This window comes from Saccostrea echinata, unplaced genomic scaffold, assembly GCF_033153115.1.
Source record: "Saccostrea echinata isolate AGI-Se365-2 ecotype Australia unplaced genomic scaffold, CSIRO_AGI_Sech_v1 ptg000010l, whole genome shotgun sequence".
Classification (NCBI taxonomy): domain Eukaryota; kingdom Metazoa; phylum Mollusca; class Bivalvia; order Ostreida; family Ostreidae; genus Saccostrea; species Saccostrea echinata.
In genome coordinates this window covers 3,312,079-3,339,796 of record NW_026889759.1, presented here as the reverse complement: position 1 = coordinate 3,339,796, position 27,718 = coordinate 3,312,079, and the positions used below count along the sequence as shown (strand labels likewise).

The window sequence follows — 27,718 nt, the reverse complement described above, 5'->3', positions numbered from 1 at the left end:
GTAAAACTTAGCAAGTTCGTTAACTTTTTCCCTTCAAATTCCGACAATTATTTTAATACCAAGTCGAAAACCCTTCTTAAATAAATGCCGTGTCAAAATCCAGGGGATCATATCTGGTTATTTTTGACACGGAATGTCCACACTATTTGGTGGTGTTCTTAAAATATTTTCACATTAAGAAAGAAAAATATTTCATTCATGAAAACTTAAGTAGAACTTCTATGAGAAATGACGAGAAAATAATTAGTATAACTTGTCGACCTGCAGAAGCCGGGTTGATGAGAAGCAAACAAATTGTGAATGACTATAGTTTATGTATTATTAACATTAACTCTTATCAAAGTATGCGCCGTAAAAGCTACAAACAATCTGTAAGCTTTTTTGCTTAGAATTTATCTGATGAGTCGAAGACTGCAAGTTCTATTGCGTCCCACCACGCTGGAGTTTACAGTATAAATATCAATCATGTTGTATTAGCCTCAGTTTCTAAATGATATTTCCTGCAAAATGTTGTCAGTGTGTTCGTGTTTTGTTGTCTTGTGCTTTCATCTGTGCATGTCCAAGGAGGACTTGATTCGGCAGACAACCTACGGTCGAGTACGGGGTTTTGTCACTGAACGCGTCCCAGGTAAACAGATTTATACTTTTCTTGGAATCCCGTATGCTTCGCCACCCGTAAAGGAACTTCGATTTGAGGTATTTTATATGATATTTTCCTTGTAATTTATGTATTTTTTTTTAAAAAGATAATATATTAAAAGGATTTTCTTTTAAACGGAAAAACTTGACTGGGTATTTATTAATGTAAGTAAAGAATAAATTTGCAAGTGATCGATAATTGAACTAATTACATTCTTAAAATGCAGTAGAAAGTTTATTTCAAAACAGGTTTTGCAATGTTGAAAGTTGAGTTCTATTTTCAAATATATATATTTTAGTTATTGGGTACTTCTATAGATGTATACCGAGTTTAAATCTAGTTTTGACTTTCTTTTATCGCATCTATTGGAAAAATTCGGGCATACATGTAATGATGTTAAGGAATCGTAAACATACACCGTAGTAAACGTGGCCTTGATAGATTTCTTGTCAAATATCAGTCACTTCCGGCTCTACCATTACCTTTCATCCGACCACAGACAAACATTTCTAATATCACCCGATTTTGTAGTGTATATTGGACGTTAATGAACTTTTATTGCTAATTTAGTATGCCACATCAACTTAACGCTACTTAAAAAGCAATTTCAGCCATGCAAGCAAAAGTATCCAAATTGGATTAAAGTCCATGTTTATGGACTGAACCTGTGACCAAGAATTCTTCAAAATGTCGCCTCTACAGACTCCGTGTCAAAAGCATCAGTGGTCTATCTTGCGACTTAATTTTGTGAATTTGGTTTGAAAAGATTTATAACCTTATTTATAAGGTCTTGGAAAGAAGTTTACAGATGAACAATTTTAAGCAAAGTTATTAAGTAGACATGATACTAGTAAAATTTAGGGTCTTAATAAGTCGTTTTTTATTCCGTAAAACGGAATCCTGACACTAGTTTTATTCAGAAATTTTGGACCAAAATGAAACCACAAACTGATGCTTTGCTCTTGCACAAGAAAACACATGTGTTGGAATTCTCTGCAGATTTATTTAAAGATGTGGCTTGTATATAAAAAATGCTTAAAAGCTCAGTAACCGATTATTATCTTAAGATTTTCACGATTTAAAAGGTTAAGAAGTGTATTTTGGGCTGATGACAAGTAAGCGCAGCAAGGAAAACAAAAATTCTGGTGGTGTTTAATTATTCTGGTTAATTGAAATCGCTGTTAATACCAAATAAATGATGTATTGGACTCTACAGACAGCTTTGGATATTTAATTTAACAAGGAAAAGGTTTTCATTTGCATGTATATGAAATTGTAACATTTATCCTTAAAGTTTTAACATTTCTTCGTAGATTTCTAAATACATGTAGCTCCCCTTTAAAACGATATAGCATCTGTTGTATTTGTTAAAAAATATATATGAATGGAAATCGGAAAATCAATTAACAATGAAGAAAAGATTTCATCATTATATGTTAAAGATTATTCAAGTATGTAAGGTTAGATTTTAGCTATGAAATTTTCATTTCTCATTTTTAGCTTTAAATATATCAACGCAAAATGTTCATATATATCAGCATATTTGTTACTAAATAATTGAAAGTAAGTGCAGATTTGATTTAGCTACCTTTACGATTTTTATTATTAAGCAATCCTTTAAATTACATTTTACACAAATTTACATCAGAATTTATCAACATTCATGTGGTGAATACAATGGAACATGAATCTTCTATAGGTCTTTCGATTTCCTCGTCTCAAATGAACTTAACCTCTGGAATTGAAATATATTTTTAATCAATGATATTTTAGGGATATAGTAAAACATATTATAAGACTTCAAGTTTACAATTCAATCAAAACATTTATCGTGTAACGCTAGTTTTCGTAAAATTGCTTTAAATGTGATTTTATGTACAATGTATTTTTAATCTCTGACGTATATTTTCCTGTCGAGTTGGTTGCTATTATTTTTAAGCATCCTCTCCTCTTGTTTAACACATCATTTTTTCTCCAGTAATTATTCCTCAGATATACAAAAAGGGAATAATATGAATAGAAAAAAAGTTATTTTAAAAAAGGAAGCGGCAATGAAACGGACAGGTATAGCCCATGTAAAGTTATATCAGTAAATTTTCTGTTCAATGAACGGATAGGAAAAGATTTAGAAAAGAGGAGTATAGATTATATTAGATACTATTAATTATTAAGTTTTCTTGTACAGAACTATGATATAGTTCAGTATAACATGTTTCGATAACTTATAAATACGGGCGGTCTAGATCTGTATTTTTGTTTATAATTTTATAATTGCTGAAATAACTATAATTTTTAGGGGGAATGGTTACTGCTCAGAGGCAGCTTTTGTTTAGTGTGTGTTTTTATCGTAAAATAAACATTTCTGCCACCTCAGCTGATGACCTAGTGTTAGTTTTGGAAGACATAACTCAGTTCCTGACAGCAGCTTTAATTTTGTTTTTACTTCAAAAACTGCGAACCGAGATAAGGACATTGTTGTCGAAACGGAGAAGTTTGATTCCAAGCCCGCTTGACATTCCTACATATTTTTGCCCGCGCATGAATGAATGCAAAGCACGTGCAAATGCAAGATATATAAATAAAATGCACGATCTGCGAACATAGCACCTGTAAATATTAACATTTTGGGAGGTTTCTCGTGTCAAAAGTTACAAGTTTTACGTTTTAAGCATAAAAATCTGCTATCTACGTTCAATGCCTTTGCAAGTGTATCTATTTATAAGATACAAACGTCAAAATACGAGAGAGAATGTTCTCTAAATACGAACTGTTCTATTGCATTACCATTCCAACCACTTTATTTCACGAGGGGAAAACCGTATTATCTAAATCAGTACGCAATCATAGCTGTTCTAAAAAAAAATATGGTGGTTTCTTCGAAATGATCCGCAGAAAGAATTTAAATAAAGATATTTTTCAACAAGTTTCTATATCTTTAAAGAAAGTAAATAGAAAGTTTTGTTATGAACGAAGAGTACGTGATGTTACATAAATTTTGTTTTTTATTATGTTTGGTATTATAACCATTTTGGTGTAATTTCTCCATTCTTTTCTTACTAGTAACAAGTTTTAAATGTCTTGTTATTTGACCTTGATCGTGGAGAGGTTTGAATAGGCTTTTCCTGCTGCCCGATCCTATTCACTCTTAGTTTAAACAATTTCTCACAAATCATGTACCCAACCCGCACTTAAGTCGAGATGTACATTTTTGAATTTTTGGAGCCAAAGCATATGTACCTCAGATGCAAAATCGAGACATTGTTGGAAACTTCATAAGAACATTTTCCTCTTTTCCAGAGACCAGTTTCACCCATTCCTTGGAGGGGTGTGCTAGATGCCTTGACTTTACCCCCTGCTTGTATCCAGTATGACCACATGGATTACATCCAAGATCATTTTGAAGGATTTCACAACTCAAGCGAAGATTGCCTCTACATCAATTTATACATACCTCCGGTATTTACTATAGTATTATTTTGCAAAGCTCTGTCTCTTCTTAGCAAACCACATGTGTATAGAATAGTGTTTTTAAAATCAGTAAGCATATAAAATAACACCATATCAAACGAACAAGCAGCAATTAATTAAAAGGAGCTTTTACAAATATTGATCAATTTTCTGTTATTCTTGTTTTAAACGGAGCAACAGTCAAATGCTGTATTTTTTTTTCAACATCCATCAGATTTAACGAATCTGTTATCTGTTGATATAAAATCCATAACCCAAATCAAGTTTATATCTGCAATTCGCTTTCGCTCCCTCTGATTTTCCGCAGTGAAATGTGTATTTTTAGCCAATACCTGGTTCTATACAGTTTCTCAATCCAAGACAATCTTTAGCTTGTACCGCCTTCGATCTGCTTGTGTATCTCTGGTTAATTTCTGGCTCGATAACACAGTTTGATTTCATTGACATTTCATGCCATTGAAGATAAGTAAATATGCTTTATGCAAGAAATTCCATCTGTGGATTGAAAAAAAATGTAATACCGGTGAAATTTTTCAGCGGCCAGTAACACGAAAAAAAAAAGAATGGAAATAGATTTTCCATAACACAGCTCACGTACAACAACATAGCTTTGAATAACTAGCTAGGCTTAAATCGTTGAACTTTTTGAACTTGTGAAAAGAAAATACAGAAAGTATATAATCATTTTGGACAGAAATTGGCTGGGTATTAAACTAATTATCTCAATTCTTGGACAATGTAATTGGTTTCAGCGTAAAGAAAATGTTATGGGCCCTAAACGACTCTATGGGAAACTGCAATTCGTCTTTGCATTTTTAAATAATTTAGGAGGCATTAAATTCCATCGAATAAAGGGACATTAAATTTAATATCTGTACTAAAATATGGAAAACGAGGTAAAATTTACAGGAAGTAATTTTCACAAGTTTTTCGCCATTCAGGAAATCTCCGATGGCCTGTGGCGCTGTTCTTTCCTCTTATCGATGAAATGGAGAATACGTTTAGAAAATTTTTCTAGGGCATATATATTTTCATCAACGGAGAAATATCGTATATTTGTAACTTTCGTTAGGATTAAATTCTGTTTTAAGAGAACTGCGAGGAAATGTAGATAATATAATTTAAATGCACATTATTCCCCCACTTTTCTGAAACCTTGGAAAATGAAGTTTAGATAATACCTGATTTCCATTCCAAAATTAGGGTTTAATAGGACAACACTCTACTTTTCCCTCCAATTTACCCCTCCCAACACGAACGCTTTCTTAATTACTATGAGAGGAGGAAGAAAATAAATGTAAAGTTACGTTTATATCACTTAATATTTTGATAGAATTTTTATCCAGTGTTTGAATTTCAATTTCTTAACCTTCTCAGCACGGCTGCAAGATTCCTGATCTAAGATATGATTTATTACTAAAATATCGTTCTCTTAAATTATGAAATAATTCCAAGAAATATTTCGTAATTGACAAATATTTTCTGAAATATACCAGCATTTACTAAAGGGCATGTCTAATTTAAATTGTGGGTGATGTGATGAAATTGAGAGGGCGCGTTTCTTTTTCACGTATTTACATACATTAAATTCCTGTAGGTTGTTTCAATTAATCTCTTAATCTCCAGTCATGGCGGTAATGAAGCTAGGATCTATATTCATAAATAAATTCAAAGATGCCATCTATTTATTTAGAATTGAAAAATTCTATTCTCATTTATTTTAATCCATTGTATTTCAAAAGAAGGCACGTTGTCTCCATAGTAGAATTTTAAGACTGGTTTGGGATGATTCATCGAATCGTTTTATAACGAATATTGAATGTAAAGAATATGAAACACATCATAGTACTGTTAAACAAAGAATTCTTATAAATAAAAACGGATCTATTAAAAACAACCTAACTCAAAAATAAAACCAAAAAATAATAATAATGAAAAAAGATATGAAGATACCTGAAAAAAGATTTAAAAAAAAACCAAAACACAATTCATCATAGATTTAAAGATTGCTATACTATAAAGCAGAATGACAGAGTAATTTTATCTTCGTAATTTTTCAAAGATTTGATAAAGATTACTTCTCTACTGCTGGTAAAAGAATAAAATTTGCTATTTGTCAATCCTCAACTAACTAACCGTCCTATCAGGAAAGAATATCGTTTGGTACTATTACCACTCCACGATAAGTATGAGGACAAGCGAAAAAAAGAAACAAACATACAAAAAAAAAATATCATTTGGCTTACATACAACTATATGTGAACGCGAAAAAAAAACATTATTTATATAATAATACTACTACTAATAATAATAAACTTGATTGTTACCTCCATCTTAAATAAGAAAATATTTTCCAACAGTAAGAAATTGAAAGATTTACAGTGTTTCTACAAGTGTGTCTACAACTTGTTACCCTTCCTTGCTAGTGATAAGATCATCCATTTGTAAGTTCTTTTAAAATTACTAGCAAACGGAAGAAAAATTTGCTAATGGTTACTTTTGAATTACTATTTAATAACAGTATATTATTTGCTAATTAATAAGGATATAGCATTTGCCAGTTGTTATCTCACAACAACTAGTTAGTAGATATCTGTTGCTAAATGTTACATCGAGAAAGGAAATCTCATTTTTATTGATACATCAAATCTATAATTAAAAGATACTCAGTAGTTATTGCCTTAGTTAATAATTAACTATTATAAAGTATAAAAAAAATTGCAAAATGCCTCAACTTCTGGTAAGAATATAACATTTACTAAAAGATACCTTTCAACTACGAATAAGGAGATCTCATTTTTATTGCTACCTCTAAACTTGAATTTAAAAAGATAGCAATTGCGTTGGTAAGTTACTAACTATTAGAAGATAGATAAAATTGATAAGATGTCTCAACTTCCAGTAAGAATATAACATATGCCAATTTTTCCCTCCTTACTATATGTACTGGTTAGGAGGTATCATTTGTAATTGTTATCATTTAAGCAAAGTTTGAAATTTAAAGCTTTTGACATTGTTAGTTATTGGTTACTAGTAGGAATATAATATTGGCTAAATGTTACTCACAACCACTACACGTAGTAAGAAAATAACATTTACGTAGTGAAAAAAGATAACATTAGCTAAGTGATACTTGTAACTACATACGTATTAGTGAAAAAATAATTTTTACGCCCCACATATAGTTTTTGATCTGTTTGTTAATCTGTTTGTCTGCTTGTTCACACAAAATCTTTAACCTTGCCCATAACTTAATGGTTGGTGCTAGGGTTTTTATATTTCACATGTGTATTCCTTTTCAAGACCCATTTTGGGTATCAAAATATTTGACCTCTTGACCTTGGAGTTTGACCTACTTTGACATTTACCAAACTTTAACCTAACTATAACTTTTAAATGGTCGGAGCCAAAGCTTTTATATTTTACATGTATATTCCATGTGTCCAGACCTTTCTTTGGATACCAACATTTTTTACCTTTTGACCAGGACCTTTGAGTTTGAACTACTTTTGAAAAACTAACCTTGCCCATTACTTTTGAATGGTGGATTCGAGGACTTTCATTTATCACTTGTGTATTCCTTTTGACAAGACCCCATTTTGGATGCCAACAATTTTGATTTCATGGCTTTGACCTGTTAGTTTGACCTACATTTGAGAAAAAACTTTAACCTTGCCTATAACTTTTGAATGGTTGCTGCTAGGACTTTCATATTTCAATTGTGCATTTATTGTGACAAGACCTTTCCTTTGGTACAATTATTTTTTGTCCTCATGATAATGACGTTGGGGTTTGGACTACTTTTTTAAAACTTTATTTTCTGAATGGTTGGTACTAGGGCTATTATATTTCATTTATAAATTTCTTGTGACAAGCCCTTTCTTTGGGTATCAGCATTTTTAAACTCTTGGCCTTGGAGTTTGAAAAACTTTAACTTTGGCCATGAGCTGTCTTAAGGTGTTTCAGAAACACATTTTGTTCTAAATGTGTCCTTTAATTAATAGTGAGACGATAACATTTGCTATATATGTTACCTTGAATGAGAAGATTTTTACTAAATATAATCTGTAACTACTAGTGTGAAGATAACATTTGGTAATTGTTACCTGTAACTATTAGTGAGAAGATAAAGTAGCTAAATATAATTTGTAATTTATAGTGAGAAGATAACATTGCTAAATGTTACTTGTATTTTTTAGGGAAATGGTAACATTTGCTAATTAAAATGTTACCTGTTGTTGTAAGTGAGAAGATAACATTTGCTAAATGTTACCTGTAGCTATCAATAGATAATGAATTTTCGCTAAATGTTACCTGTAGCTATTAGTGAGAAAATAACATTTGCTAAGTGTAACCTGTAGCTATTAGTGAGAAGATAACTTTTGCTAAATATGTTGCCTGTAATATTAGTGAGGAGAGAACTTTTGCTAATGTTATCCATTGCCATTGATTATTTAACGTCCCTTGCAAGATTATTTCACTCATGATGAAATATAGAGATAACGAACAGTATTCAGGCTCATAAGTCCATTCAAACAATACAAATCAAGAGCAGAGCAAAGACGGACCTCAAAAAAAACATCAGAGGTAGGATCAGGTGCCTTGGAGGAGTAAGCATCCCCCATCGACCGGTCACACCCACCGTGTGCTCCTTGTCACGATTGGGTAAACGGAAAAAATCCGTAGAAGTTTCAGTGTGTAAATAATGGCCTAACAATTAGTATGAAAAACGTCAGTCAGCATTTGACCTAATGATAGACTGTATTTGCTGATAAGGTCATTGTATCGACCATAGAATTTGCGAAATGATGACTTAAAACGAGACTGTTCATATTCTTATTTCATCAACTTGTTGGTCAATAGCTTGCCTCATTTTAGAAATTGATTGTACGTAGAGCATGTTCTTGGGTATCAAATCAACTGGGAGATATAAACCTCATATGCAGGTGACAATGGTATATTGCTACATAAGTAAAGGAAGTTGACGATAGAAAAGTTGAAGTCGTCACGTTTATCATAAGGTTTTGTTGTTAGATTACCATTAACGCCCTTTTCTAGTAAAATTATCTAAATATGAAATAGATGTGCCAGACTCTGTGGTGTCTTTTATTTCAAGTTCACTGGGATATATCGAATCAACATATGAATGCAAATAACTACGCTGTATGTTAATTGATAATACATCGTCGATATATCTAAATGTCGAGTTGAAGACCACAGCAAGTGTTTTCTTCTCCTCATGTAAAAGTTTTTGAATAAATTCTACTTCATATGAGTACAAAAATAGATCTGCAAATAACGGGACACAATTGGTACCCATGGGAATTCCAACAGATTGTTGGAAGATCTAATCTCCAAAAACTACATAGATATTGTCAATCAGAAACTCAAACATCTTTTTAATATCAACTTCAGAGTACTTGTGTGTATAATCTGAATGTTTTTTAACAAAATAATTTTGCAAATGACCAATGACAAGGTAAGTTTATTTACGAGTTCCATTTTTATCGAAAAAGGAGCTGTCAAAAAGCCTGGACTTTAATTTAACGTGGGGAATGGCTGTATAAAGTGTCGAAAAGTCGTACGTTTTGACGTTTTTGATTTTGGTAAAATGTTGTGATTACAATTTTTTTTAAAAGTTCCTTGGTATCCATATTTCATTTATACCACTTCTCGAATATCCTGTTGTACAGTACTCCTGAATTTTCTGCTTCTCTGCTGTAAATATTTTAGTGAGGAGTAAAGAAAGAGGCTTGGTAGAACATTTACTGAAACCCGCTATGTATCTTTGTAAGGATTTTTATGGAGTTTTGGAATCTAGTTCAAATTCATTTTAATTGTTGGGAATATTAAATATATTTAAAACTGACATATGGTTTTGAAGAGTTTCCTCCTTAGAAAGGAAGCTATGGGTGTAAGTTGGATTACCACTTGTAGAATTAAATCCTAGTTCCTCTAAAATACAATTTATATAATGAGCCTTGCAAACAAAGACAATGTAATTACCTGCTTTGTCAGCTGGGATCAGTACATACTGATTCGTGTAATCTATCTAAATCTTGTTTCACTTCTGCATTGTGGAAGACAGAAGGATAGATGGTTCTCATATTGTCCCTCATTCGCTTAATGAGAGATTTCAACATCCATCCTATACTTTTTCACAAAGTGTCAAGGTCTTCTTTTTCATGTTTGACACATTTTCTGGCGTAATCTTTCACAGAATTCTTAATATTTATGAAATTATGATCGGGTTCCCGAAATGTTGGCCTTTTATAATAATTGATTTAAGGTCCTCATTATTAACTATGTTATCGTCAGCAGTATTGACGTGTCCAGCAGGACTATAGTTTTAGGGTGAAGAAGAACATGAACACGTTGCAGGATTATGTTCAAATGTTCGATATCTAGGCACTGTAGATTTTTTTAATAGTTAAAAAGTTTGGAAGCAATTGTCGATGTATATTTGTAAGAAATACAAGGGTGTGGACTTAACTTGAATTATGGTGGATACAAGACTGGACCCCTTTGGGACTAAAAATATTACTTATAACTGCGTCAATTCCTTTGTTGGCATATTGAAGTTTAAGGAACAAACGAGTTGTTTGAGACGTCACCGTATGCCAGTGAAGGGTTTGCAATTTAGACCTTTACTTGGCACTTAGGGCCATTGAGCAGTGAAAGTTCTTTATTGTGCCATTGCCTACCGTGATGCGGGACCCCTGTTTTAAGGGTTCATTCGAAAGACCCGCAACTTTCACTTTAAAGTGCCTAGCGCTCGGCGAGGGAACAGTTGCTACCTTATTTTTTCTCGACGAAGGTTTGCGGCCGGGGCTTGAACTCACGAACTTCTCTCATGGAACAAGCGAGTCTACCGACTTAGCTACAGTGACGGTGGCCTGTAGCTGTTAGAAAGAACATAACATTTGCTAAATGTTACACGTAATATTAGTAAGAAGATAACGTTTGCTAAATGTTACCCGTAATATTAGTATGAAGATAATATGTGCTAAATGTTACCCGTAATATTAGTAAGAAGATAACATTTGCTAAATGTTACCCATAATAATAGTAAGAAGATAACATTTGCTAAATGATACCTGTTCAGTAGTTGAGAAGGTAACTTCTGCTGAACAGTATCAGTAAAATAGTGAAAAGATAACATTTACTAAACGTTATCTGAATTTACTAGTGAGATGATAACATTTGCTAAACATTACCTCTCAACCCGGCTAGTTTGGAAGTACTTGTTACTTCTCAGGTAAGTAAAGAGAAAGCAGTTGCCATTGTAAGTTATAACTAGTAAGTATTTAACACCCTCCCAATATTACATGTAAAAAATGTAAAATGTTACATATATTTGTTTGATATAATTTCTAAATTAAATTTTTATTATCACCATCTGCTACATCTAAACTACTATTTAGAAAATAAAAAATACCATTTTTTACGCTCGACAAGTAAGAAAGTTAACGCAATAAGGACGTATACTTCTTGTGTGCATTTATCATCACTGCACATAAAGTACTGTTTTCCCAACAAAAATACGCATGATGATAACATCGAAAATTGTATCTTCAGATTTCATGCGATCACTTTTTCACTAAAAACAAGTCAATACTTTTTTAGCACACAATGTCATTTTTAACTCCAGTGAAACAGCTGCAATAAAATGTTATATTCAATGTACAAGTAACAATGTGGAAAAGAAGAATTGTGCAAATAACATGATTTAAAAGTCCAAGAGTCTCTCTCTCTCTCCACCCATGACTCTAGTAAAAGCTCTTTAAAACAATATTGTTGGCGATAAATGTGCAAAGATTTGCCGCACCTGTAAGGTACATTTTATTGTCTATTCTGCAAAGGAGTGGGGTTGGAATGGCGCTTGTCTCGGCACACAAGTTATCGCTAATGTCAATGAATGTATGAACCAGTGGACGATATGTGAAGTGAGGGTAGGCACGTATTGCTGCAGCTGACAATATGTACCGTCAAAGACTAACATGCCATTACCTTGCATTTAAGCGGATTTTCACCCCCATTGCATCTTTGAGAACTACATGTACACGACGGTCAACGCTGATCCCGTATTTTCCCGCGACCCCGCGATGGTGTTTTAATCCTTTCCGCGAAACACCGTCACGGTTTTCTCATCGCAGTGATCGCGGGCCCACGAGTTTACCGTGACGGTGTAAGGTACCTTTGTTGAGATTTAATCGAGAAAGATGATACCAGCTTGTTCTGTTTTATTCTCTGTTCATATTTAAAAAAGATAAATAAATAAGAGGCCAGTATAAAAAATACTGTATATTAATAAATGCTATTTTATGCTCAATTAATGGAATCCTAGTATTCATAATAATAAGTTGCATTATGTATGAAACTTTCTTCGCTCTGTTGACAGGTAAAAAGTAACAAAATCAAGAATACATCCGTGCTTGTATACATGCATGGAGGCTCAAATCGTGATGGAATGGGGTCTATGCTGGAGGGAGACATTCTGGCGGGGCACGGGGAGATTATTGTCGTCACATTCAACTACAGACTAGGGATCTACGGTGAGTGGCTGGGTAACCAGGGCAAAAGATTTAGAAGGAAAATGATAAAAGAAGATGTTTAATTTTCGTACTTAATCAGTGTTTCCTTTGGTGTCTGTCATTTTCAATAAGATCTCGAATTCAAAAGAATTTGGAGAGTAACCATTTTGTTCTTGGAAGATACACCCTTAGTTCTGTAGTTATTGGAGACTACGTCATAGTATGATTTGTTACACTGGTAGTGAAGTAAATATATCATATATACTTCGTAAACTTTGGTAGATAAACTATGTGTACACATTATCGACGTTCTGCATTTCGTCATTCTAAATAACTTATAATATATTATATTTCTCTGTCTTGATAATGCCTTGGAGTATAATGTAACCTATTTTTCTTCTTCAAGGGTTTGTTGCTGCAAAAGATGAAGGATTAGAGGGAAATTACGGTTTTCTTGATCAAGTAGAAGTTCTTAAATGGGTGAAAGCAAACATCGAGGAGTTTGGGGGAAATCCAGACATGGTAACCATATATGGTCACAGTGCAGGTGCGGCCGATGTTGGATTTCATGGAACATCGCCGTTATCCAAAGGTTTTTAAAAAATTGTAGTTCTGGATTTATGAAAACAGAAAAACATAAAGCACAGGATTTTAAATATGCCTTACTAATCGTAAAGGAAATAGCATAAAGGAAAGTTACATTGAATCAATGATACATTGTTTAGAGTGCCAAACATGCATACCATTTTTGTTGCATTTAAACAAGTAGTAAAGAACCAATTATAATATTATTGCAATGAAGTGAATGAAATTAAACGCACACCAAAAAAATTGCAAAATATGCATAGATAGTTTTGATACATATCTTAGTTTCAAAAGTAGGAACTACCGGGGGTATTTTACAAAAACGTAAACATAAAGTTCTTTTGGATTTTTTCAAGAAACATTATATTTTATATTTTATTATGTTTCAAACTTTTTTTTCTTTATTTTGAGTGACGGTTTTATTTTTGCTAAAAACTGATATGTCTTACGTCTGCAAAAATATTACTTTAGTGATTCTCGAGAAATTAATAAAATATATTGCATTATTAATGTATATTAAGTAGTAGCATATTATAAATGAAAACAAAAGTAGTAGCATATTTTAAATGAAAACAAAAGATTTAGTCTGTATTGGTTTGTTTTGTTTTTTGTTTCTTTGTTTGTTTTTTTCCTGGTGTGATGTGTTAACATTTGGTATTCATATACTCAACTGTATTTAAAAAATATTTCTTTAGAAAAAAAAGTATTCGACCAATTTTGAAATGTTTGGATTTAAAAGAATTTGTATTTGTACCTTGTAGTGATTTTTTAATTGACTTGGTGTCTTTGTGGCAATTTTCGAAACAGCATTTATCATTTGAAATACTCAATTTATTTCTCAGTTTATTTTTCTCTCAATACCATATAAAATGGTACATAAGGAACATAAAGTTTAAGCATATATATTAAATCGTCAAAGGTACATATGACATATATACATAAATAAATATTTTACAACTGCATGGAGAAAGGACAGACATAATAACAGTGTATATGAAATGCATTGAAGAACACCAGAACAGTTATGGAGAACAGACAGTCTCAAAGATATTGAAATAAATGTTGCAAAGTTTTCTCTCAGATTTAACAGTTGAATTTGACATGAGTTCGTAGAACATTATCTAATATCTAAATATTTTTCCTTATTTCTGAAAAAGCTAAACCTGATACAAGTGTGGAATAGTAGTAATGAAATAGGAATAGGAAATAGGAATTCCGCATTTTTATGATTGAATGTAACACCAATTTTGAACTTTAATTGTTCTCTTTTTAGCTCACCTGAGCCGAAGGCTCAAGTGAGCTTTTCTGATCACATTTTGTCCGTCGTCCGTCCGTCCGTCTGTCCGTCTGTCTGTCCGTCCGTCTGTAAACTTTTCACATTTTTGACTTCTTCTCAAGAACCACTGGGCCAATTTTGACCAAAATTGGTACAAAGCATCCTTGGGTAAAGGGGAATTTAAATTGTTAAAATGAAGGGCCAAGTCCCCTCACAAGGGGAGATAATCAAGAGAAGACAAAAATAGGGTGGGTTCATTAAAAAATCTTCTTCTCAAGAACCACAGGGCCAGTAAAGCTGAAACTTATATGGAAGCATCCTGGGGAAGTGTAGATTCTAAATTGTTCAAATCATGACCCCCGGGGGTAGGGCGGGGCCACAATAGGAAATACAAGTTTTACATTAAAATATATAGGAAAAATCTTTAAAAATCTTCTTCTCAAGAACCACTGGGCCAGAAAAGCTGAAACTTATGTGGAAGCATCCTGGGGTAGTGTAGATTCTAAATTGTTCAAATCATGACCCCCGGGGTAGGGCGGGGCCACAATAGGGAATCCAAGTTTTACATTGAAATATATAGGAAAAATCTTTAAAAATCTTCTTCTCAAGAACCACTGGGCCAGAAAAGCTGAAACTTATGTGGAAGCATCCTGGGGTAATGTAGATTCTAAATTGTTCAAATCATGACCAACGGGGGTAGGGCGGGGCCACAATAGGAAATACAAGTTTTACATTGAAATATATAGGAAAAATCTTTAAAAATCTTCTTCTCAAGAACCACTGGGCCAGAAAAGCTGAAACTTATGTGGAAGCATCCTGGGGTAGTGTAGATTCTAAATTGTTCAAATCATGACCCCCGGGGTAGGGCGGGGCCACAATAGGGAATCCAAGTTTTACATTGAAATATATAGGAAAAATCTTTAAAAATCTTCTTCTCAAGAACCACTGGGCCAGAAAAGCTGAAACTTATGTGGAAGCATCCTGGGGTAGTGTAGATTCTAAATTGTTCAAATCATGACCCCCGGGGGTAGGGCGGGGCCACAATAGGAAATACAAGTTTTACATTGAAATATATAGGAAAAATTTTTTAAAAACTTTTTCTCAAGAACCACTGGGCCAGAAAAGCTGAAACTTATGTGGAAGCATCCTGGGGTAGTGTAGATTCTAAATTGTTCAAATCATGACCAACGGGGGTAGGGCGGGGCCACAATAGGGAATCCAAGTTTTACATTGAAATATATATAGGAAAAATCTTTAAAAATCTTCTTCTCAAGAACCACTGGGCCAGAAAAGCTGAAACTTATGTGGAAGCATCCTGGGGTAGTGTAGATTCTAAATTGTTCAAATCATGACCCCCGGGGGTAGGGCGGGGCCACAATAGGAAATACAAGTTTTACATTGAAATATATAGGAAAAATCTTTAAAAATCTTCTTCTCAAGAACCACTGGGCCAGAAAAGCTGAAACTTATGTGGAAGCATCCTCAAGTAGTGTACACTCTAAATTGTTCAAATCATGACCCAGGGGATAGGGCGGGGCCACAATAGGGGGAATCCCAAGTTTTACATTGAAATATATAGGAAAAATCTTTAAAAATCTTCTCAAGAACCACTGGACCAGAAAAACTGAAACTTATGTGGAAGCATCCTGGGGTAGTGTAGATTCTAAATTGTTCAAATCATGGCCCCTGGGGGGAGGGTGGGGCCACAATAGGTATTACAAGGGGGGAGTCTGGTAATGAACAGCATGGCCAAAGTTACTCAGGTGAGCGATGTGGCCCATGGGCCTCTTGTTGTAGGTCATGTAAAGCTCTACTCTGAATTTACTCTGACAAAGCCCGTCACTTTGTATTTACTTCGATAAAGAAAAATTTTTTGCATACAAGTTTATGTTTTCTCTTATTGTCTGTGTCAGTCTTTGAAACCGTTTTCACAGATTTTATTATTGCTGAAACATATTTTTCACGATGTTTTCTTCTAAAGCAATTCATATTCTTGTATTCTACCAAAAATCTTTCACATCTTTACTGAAATTCAATTCATAAACATTTCATGGAAATGTCCTTATAAATTTTGTGGATATTGGTGTATTTCATGTATTTATGATTCATTAACATTGTGGGATAATCACAAAATAATAGAAATCAAGTGTATTTACAGAAAAAAATACTCACTTCATCTCTGCTGCTTCGAGTATTTTTTTTTTCATTTAGTCTTATGCATAGAAGTGGATGTCTTTAATGAAAAACTTCGTGATAATATATGTTTTAGAAATAAAATGTTTCACAAATTTCTATAGCATTATTTTTGAGTATCCTATGTCCTTAATTGAATAACTATTTTGGAGAGAGGCTTGTTCTAGGCAAACACATCACCTTAATTTTTAATTAATCTAATATTAGTGTTCACAAACCTTTTCTGAATTTTTTTTTTTTATTTTTGTGCAGGTCTTTTCCAGCGGGTCATAGTTCACAGTGGTTCGCCTTTGGCCTTTTGGGCAACGACAGACCCAGGGTGGCCAGAGGGATATAACATTCTTCCTTGCAAAGGGGGCTGCAATGGAAAGACTTTCAAACAACATTTGAAATCTCTAAGTATTAAGGAGCTCAATTCAAAAAAAGGGCTGGTAAATAATTGTTTATTTATCCTGAGAAGATTACAGAACGGATATTTTACAATTGTTTTTCTGTTTGTCTTTGTTTTGTTTGTTTGTTTATTTTTAGTTTTTTTTGTGTGTGTGTGAATATGAATGTGAATATTTTTTCCTTTCAGGGGACACCCCGAGATCTGGTGACATTTCCAGCTAATATTGATGGTGAATTCTTAATTGGAAGACCTAGTGAAACATACCACAATCATCTAAATGCTGATCATTTTTTGCTGGCTTTTGCCAAAGACGAAGGATTCCCATTAGGTAAAGACAAAATCTAATTCTAATTTGTCATTAGGTCAAATAAATTTTTATAATGTGGGTTTTATTTGTTGTTTGACTGAAATGAAAAAAGAAGAAATAAATCCAAATGATTGTTTTAATATCTATCATGAAATTGCTGTCTACGGTCCACTAGTCCGAAGGTTCTCTAGTCCGACGGCCCACTAGTACGAAGGTTCTATAGTCCGAAGGCTCTCTAGTCCGACAGTCCACTAGTCCGAAGGATCTATAGTCCGACGGTCCAATAGTCCGAAGGTTCACTAGTCCGAAGGCCAACTAGTCCGAATGTTCACTTGTCAGAAAACCTAATATAGTTCGTAGCTGAAATTTAAGAGTTAAAAGTATCCAGCTCTGTGCAATTGTTCTATTTTGTACATTAAGATGTCCCTGTCTTTTGGGGTTGAAATTCGGACCACAAAATACTAAGACTGAAAATTATTAATAGAAATTTGAAACCTCCTTCCTATATTCACATTCCCGCATCTCAACCCTTTAGTCTCCACTGCTGACCGGTCAAATTGGCCTTGTGGTAGGGTGCTCGCTTTCTGATCGGGAGGCCCGGGTTCGATTCTCGCGATGCGTCAATTCTAAGTCGTTAAAGTAGAGGAATTCGTTAACATAGATAGTGACTTTTTCCTAAGCAAAGTGGCTGGTATTAGGTGCCTTTCGAATGAGACCTTGAAAACCGAGGTACCGTGTCTCAGAAAAAAAAACCCAATTGATCATATCCAAAACTATTTGCGTATGCCTCTATAATTTATTCTAAATAAGCTGTTCTAACACATGTATATATATTAAAGTTAAACAATCAAAACATTTCTTTAGTTAAAGCTACACCGAGACGCACAAACGGGAAAATTGACAAACGGAGAATTTTTGCTTGACCCGTGCAAATTCTGTTCAATTCCTTGAAAGTACTAGGTTTCAGAAAATTACAGGTTTTAAAACCTTAAAAATCTACTTTTATGGAGAAAATAATAATTTTTGTGTGGCCCAAGACGAAAGTTTTGCTTTACGTCTTCCTTATTGTAGGCATGCGCAGAAAAGTTGAAAAAGTTACAATTGTCTCAGGTACCAAAAAATGATTGTCGGTAGAGCAAGAATTTTGATACAATCTTCAAAAAAGGTTATTATAACATATTTCTCACCTTTGCATCTCCAATTAAATCTTGTTTACAAGTTTATGATAAAAATAAAAGTAGCGTGACCTTGACATACACGATAACGAAGAAACGGTAGATACATGTACAACCTTTGTTTTTCCAGCACTTATATTGTGCATTCTTTTCTTGCTTTACAGTGCTGTTTAGTTGGCATATCATCGCTATACTCATTTTTTCATAAATCTTTTGCTTTATGATACTATGATTATGATTTATGATTTTGACTCATTATGTAACTTAAAGGATGCATATGCCACTTACGAAAATATGATGCATGTAATTATATATGTTTTTGACTAACATTGAATAGAAATGACTTTTCAAACCATACACAGAGACGTAAACGTAGTCATGGGCATCGCAATTACAATAAACCTTTAATACACGATGTCTCTTTTGATTCGTTACTACCTTATGTAAATCAACAGTTAGGTGTTCATCACATTCGCACCAACATTTACCTTGTCCCTTTGAAACTTTTGAATAGTCTACTTGAAAAAGGTCAAGGAAAGTCCATTTTTTGAATCCTCGACACCTGAAAACAGGTTCGGATCTGTGATTATGGATATAGCAAATCATAGCCTTTTTAAACAGACTTTACAGAAGAAAATGTAGCTAAGACAAGCCCTTGTTTTCCTTAAACTCCAATATGCCAACAAAGGAATTGACGCGGTTAATACAAGTAATATTCTTAATCACAAAAGGGTCCAGTCTTGTATTCCACCATATTTCAGGTTGAAGACTGCACCTTGTATTTCCTGAAAATATACATTGACTATTGCTTCCAAACTTTTTAATTACAAGAAAACTTTACAAGACCTGGATATCGAATATCTGAATCCTTATGGGGTGCCGTTTTGGTATTTACTGCCAAAAAGTGATATCACCTATTCGAATAGGTGAGATCACCTATTCAATTGGTGATATCACCTATTCGAATAAGTGATATCACCTATTCAACTTCTGAATAGGTGATATCACCTATTCGAATAAGAGATATCACTTATTCAAATAGGTGATATCACCCTTTTGATATGAATTGGTGATATCACCTATTCAAATTAAATAGGTGATATCACTAATTCAAATAGGTGATATCACTTATTCGAATAGGTGTTATCACCTATTCTTATTATTTATGAAATAACAACTGCTCCCAAGACTATAGTCTTCAGTTTCATTTACTTTCACTTTCGTTTTATAACTTAAGAGTTCTTGGAAACAATGGAATTACAGCTTCGCATTTAGTTTTAAGCACCCCAGTAGAACTTGTAGTTTGTTTGCTCACAAATTATATATATTACACTTATGCATGTATACTATAGGAAAAATTGTGAAAAACGCAAAACTGTTCCATACAGAAAATGCCCCACTTTACATTGTAACGAGAGAAAGGTATGCCACTCTGTTGTACCCCAGCTGGGTATAATTTATAAAATCTATATAACTTGACAGGGATCGATAACATAAGGTATTTAAAATGTGTCGGACTAAAAAACAGGGGAAAACTGGGCAGCCCGAATTTGCTTGGTTCCAATGGAAATCTTAGATAGTCTTGAGAAAGGGAGCATTCATTATTTATTGTTGTAAGAAATACATATAGGTGATATCACTATTCGAATTGGTGATATCACTAATTCAAACTGAATTGGTGATAACACCTATTCGTATAGGTGACATAACTTATTCGAATAAGTGAGATCACCTATTCAGCACGAATATGAATATGAAATGAATAGGTGATATCACCTATTCATTTCCAATAAGTTTAGGAATTCATTGCAGCATTCCTGTTCTCGTGTGCACAAAGTAAAAGTTAGGTTTCTTTCCGACACAATTCTTGTGCCTGTGTTGGTAAAGCGAAAAAGGCATAAGATTATGTAACTCCCGGTCACTTTTATAAAGCTTTAGTCTTTTTTCCGCTGAAGCATACGCTTAAAGTTTAATTAAACGTGTGTGAAAATTATTTACTGTATATTCAATTCGGAGTTAACGACAATTGAAAACCTCAAGAAATAATAGAAAATTTACATATCGATATATAACTGGGCGAACTTCAACTGTATTCATATTCTATATATTGATGATTAACAAACGTATATGTTCCATAAAACGATATAATTCTAAAGCAATATATATTGCTCCTTGCTATGATATGTAAACAAAAAGTTCTTAACCTTTTTTTTTAATCGGACTAGTGAACCTTCGGACTTGTGGGCTTTCGGACTAGTGAACCTTCGGACTAGTGGGCCGTCGGACTAATGAACCTTCGGACTAGTGGGTAGACCCCCTATAGACATACTAGTTAATATGGAACAGTAGTAGTTAGAGGAAGAAAACACATTCCCCTTGAAGTTAGAAAGCTATAAAAGTGTAAATATATTAGTAAAATCGTTCATCAGTTAAGTAATAGTTCATCTTCATAAAATACTCATAACTCAGCGGGCCACCGTGTCAAGTAAAAGAGATGGGTAACTGAATACATTAGGTTCTTGATTTCCACACCGATAATGTCAGGTCAAAGTAATCAAAACCAAATAAAACAAAGGTCGAATTTTATGACGAGAAATTAAGAAAGATAATATAAAAATGAGAGAGAGAGAGAGAGAGAGAGAGAGAGATTTTCATTTAAATAGTTTTGATCCTTTTTAAAAAATATTGTTCAATTTACTAACATGTAGATCTAACGTTGAACACTTTGTGAAAATATATAAAGATGAGTATTATTAACATTGAAATATAATATTGTAAATGAATTCATTGAAAGTCATTATCATTTGTTACAATATTTACTGTTAGAGTGACAGTGGAAAAATAATATACATATATGTTACGTAAAATTTTCTGTTATTGCAGCATCTTAGCATAAACATTCCATGTCTTCTGGCATAAAAAAAAAGGTTTCAAATTTTGAAATTCCCAAAATATTACAGTGAAGAATTAATTGTATTTGATTTTAAGATTTTATTTGATTTTAAGAAACATTCAAAGACTCATATATGTCCATAAATAGAAGTTGATCTTTTAAAACATCACAATAGAATCTGGATTACCCTAAGATATCACAACAAAGACGTGAAGATGTTTTCCTCTTTGAGTTTTTGTCTTACCTATTAAGTCTTGGATAGATCTACAAGACCAAAACTAGGATCTGTCTAAGAAATGAGATGCATTTGTTGTTTGAATTAAATTTTTTGTACAAGGCTTGATGATGACAATTGTAATCTTTAATTTTCAAATCGTAATAAAAACAAATGTATAGATTTCATTGAATTTGTTTTAGATAAGGAGATCAACAGGGATATTTTTGAAACCTTCTCCAAAGGTACGATGATGGAGGTGCTATGGCACTACAACACAGTATATAAAAACATACAAAATTTCACAGGTAAATTCATTTTTATTCACATTATTATATACGGTGGTATGGATGGACTTTACACCAGTTGTTAACCATGTTATGAACTGTTGTGTTAAAATCTATTAACTCTTAAAAATAAGATTTCTTTTAAAATTGTGATGATTCATTAAACATCTAATTTGATACGCCTACACTGTATTTCAAATAAAGCCTAAATGCTTATAGTCTTAAAAAAATTATTATTTAAGTATATCTTAAATAACAATGTATTTGATATAATACTAGTAACCCATATTTATCATATCTTCTACTTATTATTTTTTTTTTGGTTGTTGAATGTTTTAAAGTTGATGTAATGCCATTATATTTTTTTGTTGTTGTTGAATGTTCTGAAGTTGATGTAATGTCATATTTTTTGTTGTTGAATGTTTTGAAGTTGATGTAATGTCATATTAATCACTCCATCTGTGAGAGACTGATCAGATACTTTTGCATATTCTTTGGAAAGTTTAATTGATATGTAACAGTAAGCATACTTCAAAAGTGCTAAATAAAAAAAAAGTTTCAAAGCTCTCAGATTATATCATAGAGGATTTTTGAAAAATATGAAATGGATGTAATTCTTCATTGTCTAGATGGTGAAAAGAACGTTTGATGATCAAAATCATGTATGTTTCCTTTCATATGCATTTCTTGTGTGACACATAGACAATAATTGGCGATTCGCTGACCTCCTCTGAGTGACCTCTGACATAATATGATTTTTCATAAAAGATTTTACACAAGTCTTTAGAAGTGTTCTTTTAAATACTAGTACGATGAAAGATATCACATGCATTTCCCGTCTTTCTTCTGTAATATGGTGCTCGTTACAATTTGTATTATTGTAGTGTTCTTACTTTGATCAAAATATTTTGGTGCAATTAAAATGTTTCGGTACATTTTTCATTAAGTATGCTCAAAACTTGATACATTCAACATGTAACATCAATGATATTAAATATAACAATTATCTTGCCTGATCTTTCATCTCATTTACGGGAAGGCTAATTCTTATTAGATTTGTAAGGAACCGCTGAGATCTCCGTGATAAATTCAAAAGTTCAAATCGATTACGAAAGCTCACAGCGAGAAGATATGGATGTGAGTAATGGTAATTTGTCATCCACATCCGGGTTATTTTGCCAGTAGAAAGTACGTATCGTTTATGAAGATGATTATTTGAAATGCATCTGTTAATGAGAGCTAATTGGGTTTCAGTAATTACTTTAATTAGGCTGTATGTGTCATCAGAATGAAATTAGCTTACTTCACAGTTATTCGTCTCCTCGTAGAATGTTACTCTTTATTGAGCTTTGTAAAATATGAGAATAAGTTTAAGATGAAAATTAAAGGCACCTAATGATCTCAACAAGACATCCCAAGGTCATATATTTGAATTAAATTTTCTAGAAGGCTGAGTAATCTTTAAAAAAAATAGACAAAGACTAAATCCAAGATTATTGCCATTTGGAAAAAGTACAAAACCGCCACACTTTTGATTTATCTGTTAACGAGACCTAATTGTCCTACTTTCTTCCATAATTTTAAATCACGTTGTCCTTTAAATTGAGACTTTATTATTTCTTGATTATGTATAAGATATAGAGTTCTCGACGTTACTCTTTGTTTTTATAATTAACCTTTTATCATTTATAATGTGTAGATATGATTTAAAATTTTTGAAATCAATATGGCAGGTTTTAAACATGTGTTCTTCATATTAAATACCCTAATTTTAGTACATGTAGTAATGTTTCATAGGCATGTTATAATGAAAAAAGTTTAATGTTTTTCGTGGTCATCATCTTTCGAAGTACAACGTGTTTTCAGAATATATTTCAATCATCAAATGAATAACATTTATCTGGCAACTGTTTTCAATATATTCTCAAATTATTTAATTAATGAATTTTTTAGTTTTATTCTAGAGCTAGAATACAAATCAATGAACTATATTTTATTTTCCATACTGGAATAAATTTACGAGTGCCCTTTTTGTTTAATATTATTGACGAAGTCTTTCCACAGACCATTTCAGTAGTTTAAGCAACATTTTTGAATGAATCACACGTGATATACATACGTAATCCAATCAAACAGTATAGGGAGAAAGCACTTATTTCACTCATTTGAAATTGCTGATTCATCATAACTGTGCCGATACGCAGAGAGTTTGAATGAGTAAACGTTTTCCATAATTATTTTTGATTATTGCAATTTAGTGAGTGTACATGTATCTTAATTATAATGTGTAACTGAGGACCTATTTAAATCCAGTATTTTACCTACATCAAGTGAAGATGAACGATTTTCTTTTAATGTGTCTTTGCAGGCCTTTGAAATGATTTTAACTATGCATGCTGCTTCGCGTGCACTTTTATGTTTCTGTTTCTTTAATACGTCCTTATAACCCCGTATCTTCCAAGTTCTGTTAGATATGAAAAAAATCGTTAATTTTCTGACCATATTGTTCATGTTTTTGTGATGAATACCCTTACATTCTAAACAATTGTTATCTATACCAAATATTGTTCTTGACAGCAAGTTTTGAATTTGATTCGTCTCAGGTAGATAGCTTTGACGTATTATAAAAATATGCAAAGTTATGCTTTTAATCCAAACTTAAAATGATTTTTCTTATAGATGAAGAAAGTAAATTACGATATTGTAAAACACCTACCTAAAAAGCTAATTTGAAGGCGCAAAATTTATTCTTCACAAAAATTTGAAAATAACATGTATTTGCTTTTCTATGGAGAGTATTCATGTAAAAAGTACATTCTTGCAAATCCCATTTGTTATGGATTTTTCTTTTAAATTTTAGAGATTGTTTTCAAAGAATACAAAGAATTTGAAGGTGCCCTTCGCTACATTCAACTTCAGCAGGTTTGTATGAGTTTCAGTTTAGTACTATTATGGTTTAATATATCAGATATTGTTTCTGAATGAATATGCTCTTAAAGATGTCAAAAATGTAAGTAATATCTAAATTTCGAGTGGAGTGAAACAACATTTATTTTATGATTTTCACTGCAAATACTTTGGGAGTAACCTTTTTAATTTTAAGTTTTTATGATTTAGAATTCTAAAAATCTTTTGAAAAAATTTGGCTACACAAAGTTTGCAGGTGTAAGAATTTCACCGATGCCAGTTTTCAAAACGGCCCTGTCATTTTGATTACAGTATTAAGTGAAGAACACAGTAGCAGAATTCTTCCTCAATGTCAGGTCATTTTGAAATATGTATGGGTCATAGAATCTGTGTCTAGTGATTGTTACGAAAAAAAAAAGAACTCTGCTTTGCTTTCAAACATTATGTTTCCCTATCTCTCATCAAGGAATCATTCACACGTAAATAGTTGTAATATTTAATAACACTGACGTAACTTTAAACAAGAATTATCAGCTTTCCAACGCCCTATATACTATAAATTATTCTCTTGTCTTCATTTCAGGTGGATGCTGATTTCATATTTTTTGCTCCTATGATTCGCTTAGCTGATCTGTTATGTCGATATATACAAGATCTATATCTCCTGAGTTTTGATCATGTATCTACCTATTCACCTCACCCAAATTGGCAAGGTGACCTTCACTATGTATATCAATAACAATTTCTTATTCCTAATTCTTTCATTGAAACGGGAAATTGCCACGACTACTTAAACATTTTTAATTTAAAGTATGCGTTTGTTTATCTAAATAAAATAAAACTTATTTGAAGTAAACAGCAATATTTTGTGAATTGACATGTCAAACTCCATGTACTTTTTTATATTAATGTAAAACTAATCCATTAGGAGTCCCTCATGGTGTGGATTTGTTATATGTGTTTGGGGTACCACTGGTCGGCCATCATAGATATAAGTATGACGAGCTTGACAAAGAGGCAAGCAGAAGAGTAATGACCATTTGGAGTGATTTTGTGAAGGGAAAGTACGTTTTAAACGCTTTACTCACACATTTTATTGGAATTGTTGTTTCTTAATATAGAAGGAAGATGGTAGTCAAAGCAGACGGTAGAATTTGCTGTATAATTTGGCCATCTATAATTTGGCCCCTATAATCATTTTTTTTTAAATCATATTTTTAAATATGTTTTTAACAAGTGAATCAATTAGTTTATTTCAATCTATTATCGTCGACATTTCTTTTAAATCCAAGAAAAGTATTTTTCATATGTTTTGAACAAGAGATTCAATTAGTTTTATTTCAATCTGTTTTCTTCGACATTTTTTTTTAAATCAAGGAATAGAATCATTTTTTAAATATGGATAATACGAGAAATAAACCATGTTTCATTGTTATAAAAATTGTGCCTTTTTTCAGAGATCATGGTTTGTCCCCATACCAAGAAAGAAATAAACAATATTCTCGTCTAGTTTCAAGAAACGAAAAAATATTGATAGAAACAGCTAATTCCTTTAGACCAAGGAAAATGCACTTTTGGAACAAATTAATACCTCACCTCAACAAAACCAGCACTCGGCGAGCGATCGAAGTGAAACTGAACCACCATCACCTCAGTGGAGTGTATAATTCTTCAACTGTATCCCATGTAAAATGGCTTGTGATTCTGATATGTTGGACATGGTTGTTTGTTTTACCAGTCTGATCATTCATATCATTTGTCCGTGATTATTTTGACATCTTTTGATGAGGAAAAGCCAAATAGATTTCTTTCACAGACGTGTTACAGAGTGATGTTTTATAACGGGACCTTGGCACTGCCTCGAGGTTCTGTTTTCTTCTTTTCAATCCATGTCTTTTTTCTAGAGGGAAAATAATGGTAGAATATTTCTGAAGGTCATATTTTCAGTATTTTCACAATGGCATTGTACAGTTGATATTTTATATAGTATGATCTTAAATATTCCTTTATATTTTTGTATGTGATGTATATATGATTTTAATATATATAGTGTATGTTTTGTATATCGTGAAATGTTTTTGAACATCATTTGACAGGTGTATTTCACTGCCACAATAACGAAATTAATTAATAAAACATTTAAGATGAAAGTGTTTGCATTAAAACCCATTGCAAAAAAAAAAAAAAAAAAAAAAAAAATTACAGTAACGATCTTACTGAAAGATAAAAGTTGTTTGAAACAGTTAGTCTAGATGAGTTTTAAAAATAATTACGATATTCTAAAGAGATAGTTTAAATTTTTAAGATATAAAATATTTGAAATATTTTAAAAGTTGAATTTTTTTACTGAAGTTTAAACTGAGGTTCTTAGATACACAATACTACACGGTGTATTTTTCAACTTTCTGTACTTTCATTATATTAAAATTGATGTACAGTATGATAAATAAATGTATATTTCTTAAAAACGAAGTAACAAATACATTGTACCTGTATTGGCACTGAATTTTGCTGTTTGGTACCATTTCAATTTAAATACTGTCATTTTTGATTTCATAAATATCTTCTATGTGCATGATCTTCTGAATAGAAAAGCATCTCCATTAATTTTCTTAAGTCTTTAAGAAATAAGTTCCGCTTGGTGATTTAACAATCAGTCGGAATTTTTCTACGGAAAATTCGCATATTAAAAATTCAAATATCAATACTTGAATGGTCTTGCATGTCTATAGCAGTTCAAAAATTTATCTACATATATTTCGCTAAAGACGATGGGGGATTAGCGGAGGCATATACCTTTATAACGACAGATAAAATATCTATCTATCTATATATACATGTATATCTA

At 32.4% G+C, this 27,718-nt stretch overlaps 1 protein-coding gene across 1 annotated transcript; it reads left to right on the top strand.

Annotated features, from left to right (window-relative positions):
- Positions 1-258: 258 nt before the first annotated feature.
- LOC133184164 (acetylcholinesterase-like) lies at positions 259-27,138 on the top strand. The gene is made up of 11 exons (XM_061319064.1): positions 259-696; positions 3,938-4,096; positions 12,510-12,663; positions 13,049-13,234; positions 16,949-17,127; positions 17,274-17,415; positions 21,880-21,984; positions 24,824-24,885; positions 25,454-25,583; positions 25,799-25,934; positions 26,328-27,138. The coding sequence occupies exons 1-11, from the start codon at positions 508-510 to the stop codon at positions 26,611-26,613; spliced, it is 1,728 nt and encodes a 575-aa protein (XP_061175048.1). The 5' UTR covers positions 259-507; the 3' UTR covers positions 26,614-27,138.
- The last annotated feature ends 580 nt before the right edge of the window (positions 27,139-27,718 follow it).

Excerpts from the sequence above, each read along its gene's own strand:
- LOC133184164 (XM_061319064.1), top strand. The coding sequence starts at position 508 with ATGTTGTCAGTGTGTTCGTGTTTTGTTGTCTTGTGCTTTCATCTGTGC. Across the intron at positions 17,128-17,273 it reads TCAATTCAAAAAAAGGGCTG|GGGACACCCCGAGATCTGGT; the intron begins GTAAATAATTGT and ends TTTTCCTTTCAG. Across the intron at positions 17,416-21,879 it reads AGACGAAGGATTCCCATTAG|ATAAGGAGATCAACAGGGAT; the intron begins GTAAAGACAAAA and ends AATTTGTTTTAG.